The 11,884-nt window shown below is 34.7% G+C and overlaps 2 protein-coding genes and 1 pseudogene across 2 annotated transcripts; 2 read left to right on the forward strand and 1 right to left on the reverse strand.

Moving 5' to 3' along the window:
- Positions 1-891: 891 nt before the first annotated feature.
- LOC140864190 (mitochondrial outer membrane protein porin of 34 kDa-like) lies at positions 892-3,735 on the reverse strand. The gene is made up of 6 exons (XM_073268185.1): positions 3,599-3,735; positions 3,445-3,515; positions 2,281-2,391; positions 1,983-2,069; positions 1,680-1,888; positions 892-1,522 (listed from the first exon to the last, which is right to left on the reverse strand). Exons 1-6 carry the CDS (start codon positions 3,645-3,647, stop codon positions 1,216-1,218), a joined length of 834 nt encoding a protein of 277 aa, XP_073124286.1. The 5' UTR covers positions 3,648-3,735; the 3' UTR covers positions 892-1,215.
- Positions 3,736-5,306: 1,571 nt separating this feature from the next.
- LOC140894485 (probable pectate lyase P59) lies at positions 5,307-7,449 on the forward strand. The gene is made up of 4 exons (XM_073302984.1): positions 5,307-5,640; positions 5,770-6,451; positions 6,557-6,802; positions 6,935-7,449. Exons 1-4 carry the CDS (start codon positions 5,444-5,446, stop codon positions 7,160-7,162), a joined length of 1,353 nt encoding a protein of 450 aa, XP_073159085.1. The 5' UTR covers positions 5,307-5,443; the 3' UTR covers positions 7,163-7,449.
- A 469-nt stretch (positions 7,450-7,918) lies between these two features.
- On the forward strand, positions 7,919-10,560 carry LOC140860738 (AP2-like ethylene-responsive transcription factor At1g16060; annotated as a pseudogene).
- The last annotated feature ends 1,324 nt before the right edge of the window (positions 10,561-11,884 follow it).

Below are 11,884 nucleotides of genomic sequence, written 5' to 3' on the forward strand. Positions count from 1 at the left end.
AAAATTTGACCAAGTGCTATTCTCACCACCTTCCCAACAAAATGTTGTCATTACCTGTTGCATATACCAGTTCTAATGGTGTTTCAAGCTTAATGTCTTAATGCATCTAGTTACAATAAATCTTAGAAAAATAAATTATGTTTTTTTCTTATTCATTTGGCAATTAGGCACCATGTTAGATGATTTTAAATTGACGTATTGTTTTTGTTGGTTGTATTGCGATTACTGGAATGCCTTCATCGTTATTAGTAATATATTCTTGAAGATATAATTAAAATTTTCAAGAATTACTTTCTTTAAAATTTTAATAATAAAATTTAAAATATCGTATTAATCATGCTTCTTCCTTTTTTTTGTTTGCTTGAAATATATGGACGCGTATTATGTTAAAAATTTATCTAATTTTATAACATATTTTTTATTTAATTTGGAATTTTATAATTAAATAATTATTACAGAAACAACAAATTATTTATGTAAATACTTATTAAAAAATGGAAAAATTATTTGTTAATTGATATTTTCAATTTTAAAATTAGAAAATTGCTTGTTAATTAATATTTGCAATAAAAATTTGTCTGCAGCTACTTCAATATCCATAATACAAACAAAATAGCTACAAATATTAACTAATTATATAACAGATATTTAAATTTAATGGCAAGAGAAATATGCATTTATTGTGATAATTAACATAACAATTAAATTAAATTAAATTAATAAACAATACCAATTTGACTATTAGTTTCAATAATAATAATAATATTAAATGTTAATAACAATTATGATATTAGTCGACTTGCTAGTTGTCAATTTTGATTCTGTTATTTGTCCCGAACACGATGACATTGACAATGGGTCGCGCTCTCTATAACACATCAATAACAATAATAAAAAAAATGAAGTCATATTTCATGTCCAAAAAACCATTGGGTTATGTTGGCGCGCAGAAATTAAAACGACGGAAAAAATCGTGGTCCGACATCCTCTTCCAAAACAAATTCAAGACCTAAAATCCAGTCCAAAAACCAAACAGATACTATTTCCACCTAAGATAAAATCGGGACAGGAGACACCACGAAATCAAGTTCCAAAAAACACCTAAAATTGTTTCTGAAAGAACCATATAAACCACCAAAAGAACTAGTATTAAGCCAACTGTAGAAGAACGCTCATTGATCTGATATTAATTTGGTTGGGGGTGGAGAAATCGACTCAAGGCTTGAGGACTAATGCCAAACCAAACTTTGCACTTTTTTCTATAGACTTGGTGTCCACCTCAGTTGACACGGTAATGAGTGATTTTGGGCGCCATTCATGCTGGATCAGGGCGCTTGCCTTGCCAAAGTTATTCAGTCGAGCCTTCACGGTGGTTAAGGGGTCCAACGGATGTTGAGTGCCGACGGTTATGGTATTCTCATTACTCGAAAAACTGTGTGCCACCTCAGCACCGACCGCAGTGTTGGTCACTGGGTTCACTGTGTGGTAATAAGATCCAGTCAAGGTGTCACCCTTGTCATTCCTAAAGCAGGAGAACAGAGTCATTAAGTTTCTCAAAAATCTGTTAAAGAACACACGACACAAATGCCAAACTGTTGCATTTATATGTGTACTAAAATTATCGTCTTGATCTGCAAAGGAACAAAGTCATTTGAACAAGCAGTTGGCAGACTACTCACAGAGTCAACGAGGCGATGAGATCAGTATTTGTGAAGCTTGCACCAAAGTTGCATTTGGTTAAAGCACCTTCCTTGGTGTCAAAAGACAGATCAGTCCCCATGGCAATTTTATCGCTTCCCACAACACCAGAAAAGTTCACAATGGGGTTAACGGTCAACCCGATGCTCGAGCTAATACCAGCATAATCATGCAGGTACTGAAGCTCCAACTGCAAAAGTAAATGAGAATCCATAATTAAAGAGGGACCAAAATATACTGCACATCGGATTTCATATAGCAAAAAATTGTCCACTTCAATTTACCTTTGCGGACCTTTGATCAGGAACTTTAAAGCTAAAGATTGTCTTCAAACCAGGTGCTGGCTCATCAATAGTGAAAGTGGTAAAGAGCTGGCATGGATTCGAAAATCATTTAGATGTTGAGGAGTCGAAGATCAATTTTTAGTAATACAATTCAACAATTCTGATGAGAATTTTACAGGATATTTTGAAAAACAAGCAGGTATCTCCTCAATTTTTAAGAGAGGCAAGAGGAAAAAATAACGTAAATAGAAGACGATTACATCATAATCCAAGTGAAGAAGGTAAAAGTAAAGCATACATTAGCGCCCGTATCCACTTTGATATCGGTTGTGACATTCTTGTGCTTCAATTGAGTATTAATGTCTGCCAAAAACAATTCACCTTTCTTTGTTCCCGTCGAAGTGAGAGTCTGCGACAAAACAATAAAGTAACGATAATGGAAAGATACAAAAATTATATCAGGACGCTCCAACAAACCATTGACATCGAAGTAACTAACAGAACAAAACACAACATATAAGCCATCTTTGGTTACAAACTGCATGCACTATACACATTAAACACTAAATACAAAATAGTGAAATACTCAATAATCTGCACACCAGCTACCACAAATGATGCACATCTCAGTTCAGGACTCAAAGGAGAAGAGTCAGACACAAAAGAAATGATACTTAATCCCAACAGCATATTCATTTGTGAAACACAAGTTTCAAATGTTTTAAAACAATGACTAATACTGAGAAAAGTTATACAACATAAGTTAATGTGATTCATAATAATATGTAAATACATTTAAACAAGTGCGACTGCCTACGGTAATAAGAAAATAGCCAAAAACACCTTTCTCACCCAATCCAGACATAAAAATTACAATGAATGCCACAACAGACACATGCATTAACTTTGACCTATAGCCCATCATTTTTAAGTAATAAAACGATACCATTATTTCAGTAACAGCATTTTCAACAACTCACACAAATGAAAAACTAGCTTCACAAATATTACTTCCACGAAATCAACAACCTAGTAGAGGCACTCATACCCGACAGACATTCAACTATGGACCTCCGAAACGTTTAGAGAACAAAAGCAAATTGCGACGTACACAAACAAAACGCTGCACCTAATGCGTAAGTAGTATACAAACGACGACCATGCCAAAAAAAAATCATAAAAACCAATGAAAATGTCTATCAACAGAAAAACATCTTTAAAAAGCACAGATCAATAAAAGAAAAAGAAAAAAGAAAAAAAAAACTAATCACACAACAAACACTAAAACATTAGCAAAATAATATCGATTAACATTTAAAAATCCAAATACATAGCTAAAACAACATGCACATAACCATATTACTGCACTAACTATTTCCCAAAATAAAATCAGGAGACCAGTAAAAACGAATCCGAAGCTAGATCCGTGAAATAACGCCATAAATGCTCACAAAAAACTTACAACTCCAGTAGGAGAATAGGTGGTGATCGTAAACTTCTGGTCGCTGCTCAAGTAATCCTTGTTCAGAAGATCTAATTCCACAAAAAAAAAAAACACAGCTAGTAAACATCAAAAACGAAAGAAAAAAACACTAAACAATAATCAAACAAAGAACCTCGAGTTCTTTTGCCAATATCAGAGTACAGCCCTGGTCCCTTGCCCATGATTCTTCAACCTAAAATGAAAATCAAACAAAATGTGGCGAGTAAGAGAAAATATGTATGTAAGGTATTACGATGAATGCAGAAGGGAATGAAATGCACCTTTTATTTTTTATAATTATAATTTATTTTTGCGTTTCTTTTTACGCAGGGCAAGTCTCTATGGGAATCTGAGCCGTTGATGGGGTGGAGGAGGCAGCGGTTATTTGTGGACCGTTGATAAATTGGGGAATAGATTTTAATTTTAAAGGGGTTTAAGGGACACGTGGCACTTGTGGTTATGCCCTGTAATTTATTCGGCAAAAAGATAATGAAAGTGAGGTGTATTGTTCCTCAAGAAATGTGATTTTTAGGGATCACAAATATTTCATCCCATTTGCAATAAATCCATACAATATTCCGTTTCCAAAAAATAAAAAATAAATAAAATATTCCTCCCAACAAATAAATAAATATTTACTTTTCACTTTATTCACTACGCATCAAATTATGAAATTGACTAGTTATTAAAATATAATTTTTTTTGGTTAAAGATTTTAAAATATTATTCTACTATCATATTATATATATACTATATGGTACCGTTTGGTACAAGTACAATTAGTACTTGTACAACTTATCCTATCAAATCCCGCCTTTTTTCGTCATATATTATTTATACATTTATTAATTATTTATTTTACATTAATCAAATCATCAATCATTTATCTTACATCAATTAAATAATTGAATTTAAATTACTATATTACACTTATAAATAATATTATTCATATTTTATTTATTCTCAAAAAAACAAAATGGTAATTTATATTTTTAATATAAAATTCAATCAATCAAATCAAATAAATTATAATCTATCAATCAAATCAAATATTAAAATAACTATCATTTTTTATTTATTTTATATTACATTGTATTACTAATCCAAATATTATTTATTATTTTCTGAAACCAAACTGTGCTATATAATGACCTATTTGAGCCTTTTACTAGGCTATACTAATAATGGTCCAACTAATAGTTGTTACCACGAAATGGTCTTAGCTTCGTTTGTTATATATCTGCGTTATCTAATTTTTTAGTTCTAAGTTTGTTTGATTTTTTAGTAGTTTTATTTTTTTTCACGTGACATTAACGTGATCAATTTGTCAATATAAATTTAAATAACAAAAAAAAAAAAAAATCTTAGGACACATTATATATAGCAAATTAAAACATTGCAATCATTTAACATTCATGTTACCGCATGGAAACCGAGCAGTGCTACATGTACAACCAAATTTGTACAACAATTTTTATACCATAAAAAATTCAATACAAAATTTTAATTTATCAAATCTCATGATACATTGAATGAAAAATCTCACGATATCATATCAAAATTTCACGATATAATAGCAAAATATCATAACATAATTGTTGTAAATATCATTATACGATATATTGGTTGTACCTCATGAGAACCACAGAAAAAAAATAATAATAATAAAAACCCATAAAGTTTGCGATACGACGTTAAAACCAATGGAAGCAATCGGTTCCCCTCAACATTCGCGGAGGTTGCCTTCCACTACCATTAAATTAAATATAATCCTGTATTTAAACAATATACACACACCGTATTTTAAAGATAATTAACTTCATTTTTTAACACCAGTTTTTATTCTTCTGGTCGACTAAAATAAAGGGTTTGAACCCGAAGATCATCTGCTAAAGGGTTCGACCTTAGACCGTTACCATTTCAAAAAATAAAAATAAAAAATCAAGGAAAAAAAACCAAAACAAAAGCAAAAAAAAAGATGCATGGAAATAAATACAACATGTTGATCGTCTTCTTTGTTGCTTTGGCTTCAATTCTCCCGAGCCTCAGAGCTCATCATGAAGAATTTGATGAAGTGTGGCGTAGACGCGCTGCGGAGTCATGGAACCGGACCCTCGAATCCTACGAGGAACAGCCCGAGAAAATAGTTAATCACTTGAACATGCATGTCCACAGGTATATCAAGTTATAACAAGCTGGATTTGTATGCTTTCCTATTCAATAAATTATATATATATATATATATCCTTAATTATACACATGCAATTAATATTGTTTGGTCACAATGTGTGTGCATTTTATCAGGACCTTAAAGGAAATCGGGGATGGCCATTTGAGCTCAAATGACACGAGAAGGCAGCTAGCAGGAAGGAGGAAGTACAATGGCCCATGCAAGGCCACAAACCCCATCGACAGGTGCTGGAGATGCCAGCCCAACTGGGCAAGCAACCGGTTCCGGCTAGCGGATTGCGTGTTGGGCTTTGGTTACAAGGCCAAGGGTGGAAAGAATGGCAAGATCTACGTGGTGACGGATCCCTCAGACAACAACATTCTGGACCCCAAGAACGGAACCCTACGCCACGGGGTGATCCAAAAGGAGCCATTGTGGATCATATTCGAGCGCGACATGGTCATCAGGCTCACTCAAGAGTTGATCGTGCAGAGCGACAAGACCATCGACGCGCGTGGCGCCAAGGTCCGCATCTCCTATGGGGCCGGGATCACGATCCAGTATGTGAAAAATGTGATCATACATGGGCTGAGGATTTCAAACATCGTACGTGGGACTGGTGGCTTGATCAGGGACTCGGCGGACCATTTCGGGTTGAGGACTATGAGCGATGGGGATGGGATTTCGATCTTCGGATCCCAGGATATCTGGATCGATCACGTGTCCATGACCAACTGTTACGACGGACTCATCGACGCAATCCAGGGCTCGACCGGTATCACCATCTCCAACAGCCACTTCACTGATCACAACGAGGTACATATATAGCAGCAAATATATATATTTATATTGGATCAAAACTAGCTAATCGATTTATGTCACAAAATAAAAAGTGTTAAAAATATACAAGTATGTATGCAGGCAATGCTTTTTGGGGCGAGTGATAGCTTTTCTCAAGACCAGAAAATGCAAATAACAGTTGCATTCAACCATTTTGGGAAGAGAATGGTGCAAAGAATGCCTCGGTGCCGATGGGGATACATCCACGTCGTGAACAACGACTACACACATTGGAATATGTATGCCATCGGTGGCAGCCAACACCCCACCATCATTAGCCAGGGAAACCGATACATCGCCCCGCCGGACAATCCTTTCGCCAAGGAGGTAATGTAACAGAACCCATTTTGGGCAGATGTTTTTTCGTCAGAGTGATGACGTGACACTGAAAAATTGTTTATGTAAAAAAAAAAAAAGGTAACACTTTCTTTTTTTGTTAAATTTGGGCGGAAAATGCAGGTGACGAAGAGGGAATACTCACCAGAATCAGTGTGGAAACAATGGACATGGAGATCAGAGGGGGATATGTTCTTGAGAGGTGCATTCTTTGTTGAGTCTGGAGATCCAAAGTGGACGAGCAAGCACCCGGAGGTATACGATAAGATATCGGCTGCTCCGGCAACTAACGTGGCGGAGATGACGAGATTTGCTGGTTGGATAAACTGCAAGCCCGGGATACCCTGTTAAAAACATATATGGGTTCTTGTAAGAATATATATGGCAAGCGAGGCCGAGAAAGGAACGGAAGAAGAGTATATAAATCATGTACATGCATGCATAATTGGTTTCATGCTTATATTTTTGGGACTGAGAAGGGTACGTGGATACAATAACATTTATAAAAGGAATAAATATTGACAAAAAGCGATTCCAGCAAATTTTAATATGAAATTTCGGTGTAGAGTCGATTTTTTGGATAAGTAGGATAGATTAATTGTATATCAATTTTGTTTACTTCCGATATTAGATAGTTTCTTTTCTTTTCTTGAAAAAAAAAACTCTTTTTTATGATCATATAACTCGCAACGATCCATTATTATTTCGTGTGTATTGAATAAATCTCAAGTTAATACAATAACCTACAAACTATAGTGGCGCCGCTAGTATGGTTCATTGAAAATAACTAAAACATTACTTTTTCATGTTGAGCATTTTAAAAATGTTACTCATGTTAAGTCGACCACAATTAATTTGTAAACATATATATATATATATGCTCAGGCAGGAAAAATTCCTTAAAAACAGAAAGAAAAGAAGAGGATGAATAAATAAATAAATAAATAAATAAATATATGCTTCGCGAAAATTAAAGTATATTCGTTGCTTCAAACGTTATGTGTAGGGCTGGTTCGGTACAGTATACATACTTTATCGAATGATACTGCATACCGTACCGAAAACTTCGGTACCAAAAAAATAGATTACATATTTTGGTATACCGAAATGCCGTTATACCAACATTTCGATACGACATAATATTCCATACCGTTCGTACCGAAAATTTTCTGTTATTTGCTAGCGAATTCGTCGATAAATTATATTTTCTGGTTTTGTTCCACGGCCTGGTGGAATTGGATTTCTGCAATGGACGGACAGTTTATCTTGGTGAGTTATAATCTTGCTTCTTTTTCTTTTCTTTTCTTCTTTTTTTTGCCTGCCTTGTTAGAGACTGTTTATATTGTTCCAACATTATTTTGGAAAAATTGTCAGGAGCTAATTATGATGAAGAGGAAGCTGCAGCAAGGGCCTATGATTTAGCTGCATTAAAGTATTGGGGGACTTCAACTTTTACCAATTTCCCAGTGAGCTTTTTTAACTTATCAAGTATGTACATGCTCAATTACTTGGACTATTATATCTACTCAATATTTATTTTCTGCAGGTAGCTGATTATGAGAACGAAATCGGAATCATGCAAATGGTGACAAAAGAAGAATACCTAGCTAGCTTCATTGAGAAGGTAATCTTTTATCAATCATTCCATTTACCTCTGTTACATAAAATAAAATTCAGTGCTGTAGTACTGAAGACTTCATCATACTCCATGCAGAAAGAGCAGTAGTTTTTCAAGAGGATTGTCAAAGTACAGAGGAGTTGCTAGGTATATAATATGGTCAATCTTTAACCTTATAGTGATTTTATTTCATTAATATATGAATATTTTTTTACACAATATTAGTTTTATATATGCAGACACCATCACAATGGAAGAGGGGAAGCTTTGTAGAGTTTTTGGAAACAAGTACCTCTACCTTGGCACCTACAGTAGTATATGTTCTAAATTAAAACAAACTTCTCACATTTCATTAATAAAAAGAGGTGATCAAACAAGCAAATCAATCAGAATTCGACCGCGTAGGCACCAAAGAAGAAGCAGCACGAGCATACGACATCGCAGCCATAGAATACGTACAGAGGAATCAACGCGGTCACAAATTTCGACTTGAGCTCTTACATCCGATGGTTGAAGCCTGGACCTGTTATAAGTACTTCTTCAAGCTGAACTCACTCATCAAGTAACAAGACGAAAAGTAGAATCACAGGAAATTTTGCTGTCTTCTCAGTGCACAACATATGGAACAAAAGCTCCTTTTAACTATTCTTGCAAGAACGTACAGTACTCGATCTCCTTCGGCACTTGGGCTGCTTCTCAAATCTTCAGTGTTCAGAGAGCTTTTAGAGAAGAACTTGCATCTACCAGAAGAAGAGAGCGACAACGAAAACCGCAAAAGCCCGCGTCGGGGAAGTGGTGATATATCTTAATGAATATGGAGTTGTTGATCTCCATGATGGTCCATTTGTGTTCTCTTCGATCCAGTGGCCTTGCATGGAAATGATCTGCAGAGACAGCCTCATTCCTATAACAGGGCTAGGTAGCTAGCTTCGAAGTCATTAGACAATTCTTCATTGAATTAGCAAGTAGTTTTCTTGACAAGAACTGGAATCTTCCCAATATTGGCTTGATCAGGAGCATAATTTAATGCTTTGTCTAGCTACAAGTATTTCCCCTAGGTTTGTTACAAACTTTCAATATTTTGTATACTGTATTTTGTTTAAATAACTAGTTTTCTTTGAAAAAAAATAAATGAAGTTCATCTATGTTAGTATGTTACGATGTTCGATCAGAGATTCTATGCAACACCAACATTGGAATTTTTCTACGAGATGTTTAAATGTTGTGGTAAAATATTTGGCTTCATTGAAATCTGAATCTCCTGACCTTCTCGAGTCCCATATTTTCATACTAAAAACAAAAATTGTGTTACTTCTATCTATCCTGTATAATCATAGGAACTAAAGTATAACAATAAAACAAAGAGTTTAATAAATTAATTTTATTTTGTCACATAATATAAAACCTGGAATTTCTCTGAAGTCATTTGATTAGGTTTATGATCATATGACTTGATCATCCACATCTCGCAAGCTCATTACTGATTATGCTAGCAAGCATTGAGAATGTAAATTTTTTGTGACTTGATGATCATGTTAGAGTTGAAGCCTAGATGGAACTAAGTTTGTTGATTTAAGCAGATCAAACTTCAAAGATGATCAAGTTCCCTACATATAATGTTTCCATATGTGGACTTCGCGCGCCTACAAACAATGAGCTTGTTTTCGTATGTTATGTTGCACAATATGTAATTCATGGGTACAAGAAATATATCAATATTTAGTGAATTTTGAACTAGCATTCTTGATACAATTATAAAACTACCAACCTGCAACATAATCATCCATCCAAAAGCTATTGTATCAATTGTCATATACACCCAACTCTATCTGTTGGCTGGTTAACTAAAGATTCAGTAATTGTATTAATTATGTGGAGTGGGACGTAATTAATGAGTGCAAGAAATATATCAACGATTTTGGACTAGCATTCTTGATACAAATAAAACTGCAAACCATGACGAGAGCTTGTATCAATTGTCATATACGCCCAACTCTATCTATTGGCAACAGGTTTTCTGATCATATAGGGAGATAATTTGCATAATTTATTTCCGAACATAGCATATATAACTGTTTATAGGAACAAATTAAAAGCTTTATCCTCCAGTAGGCGAACTCTTGTACTTCCCACTACTTACATACCCGCAACCGCAACCGGAGTGGAGTAATGGCTGATTGGCTCGGTTTTATGGGTTGTACAATTCCATCAAATGCTACAACCCATAAGACGATAAAAAATCAACCAACTAGTGGGAAGTACAAGAACGCCGGAGAATAAAGTATTTTGTTCCTCCAAAAACAAATACCGATATACCGATGTTACATGCTATGTTCGGAAATAAATTATGATTAGAGATCAGAAACTGTTGCCAATAGATAGAGTTGGGTGTATACTACCATTGATTCATACAAGCGCTGGGCTTATATTTTCATGAATGTTCATCTTATTTTCCAAGAGCTCCATTCCTTTCCACATTGCATGTTTCTCCAATCTTTATCTAGTTTAATCCTCAGGTACCTGATCACGTCTTTCTTGTGTTCCGAGGATAGTTCGGACATGCGAAGGGGAACTCCAGTACGAGTACGTCTCCAAGTTTAATCCTTAGGTCCCTGATCACGTCTTTCTTGTGTTCTGAGGTTAGTCCGGACATGCGAAGGGGAACTCCAGTACTTCTTCGACGAGTCATTTCCTAGAATCAAATTAGCATGTTACTAACAGTCTTAATTAATCAGAATATGATATCACAAATCAATATTGAACTAAGGAAACACTCAGAAATTTGTATCCTGTGATCTTAATTCGACTAAAATAGATTTTCTTGTGTGTCTTCTTGGACCTACGAAACACTCAGAAATTTGTACCGTGCGGCCTAACCACTCGAAATGTAATTTGAAATAGAAAATATGATGTAATTTGTATCGTACGTGATCTAACCACTCTGAATGTAATTTGATACATAAGATATTTTAAATCAAATAAAATATTATCATATATACAATTTTGATCCCACACCCTAGGGTGCGGGGATCCACGTGCAACCCGTGTCCAAAACAACTCCGATTGCCTTGAAATTTTCACGGTAAAATCGTCTCGAAAATGCGAATCCAACGATATATTATATGATACAAATTTCAATCTCGGTGGTCGAATATTTGAAGATCATCGGAAATTAGGTGAAATATGCAATTTTCAGCCTTCTTCATGTAATTGACCACCGAAATTGAAATTTATAGCATATAATATATTGTTGGATTCGTATTTTCGAGACGATCCTACCGTGAAAACTTCAAGGCAATCGGAATTGTTTTGGGCACAAGATGCATGTGGATCCCCGCACCCTAGGGTGCGTGAGATCAAAACTGATGATATATATATATATATATATATATATATATATATATATAATCTCTTAATTATGATATATCTAATCTAGAATATCAAATAAATAAAAG

The sequence above is a fragment of the Henckelia pumila genome, chromosome 4 (genome assembly GCF_033568475.1).
Source record: "Henckelia pumila isolate YLH828 chromosome 4, ASM3356847v2, whole genome shotgun sequence".
In the NCBI taxonomy this organism is placed as follows: Eukaryota; Viridiplantae; Streptophyta; class Magnoliopsida; order Lamiales; family Gesneriaceae; genus Henckelia; species Henckelia pumila.

Coding starts and splice junctions, on each gene's coding strand:
- LOC140864190 (XM_073268185.1), bottom strand. CDS start 3,647: ATGGGCAAGGGACCAGGGCTGTACTCTGATATTGGCAAAAGAACTCGA. Junction 2,392..3,444: donor CCTATTCTCCTACTGGAGTT/GTAAGTTTTTTG, acceptor GTTTTGTCGCAG/ACTCTCACTTCGACGGGAAC. Junction 1,889..1,982: donor CTGATCAAAGGTCCGCAAAG/GTAAATTGAAGT, acceptor TTACTTTTGCAG/TTGGAGCTTCAGTACCTGCA.
- LOC140894485 (XM_073302984.1), top strand. CDS start 5,444: ATGCATGGAAATAAATACAACATGTTGATCGTCTTCTTTGTTGCTTTG. Junction 5,641..5,769: donor TTGAACATGCATGTCCACAG/GTATATCAAGTT, acceptor GCATTTTATCAG/GACCTTAAAGGAAATCGGGG. Junction 6,452..6,556: donor ACTTCACTGATCACAACGAG/GTACATATATAG, acceptor GTATGTATGCAG/GCAATGCTTTTTGGGGCGAG.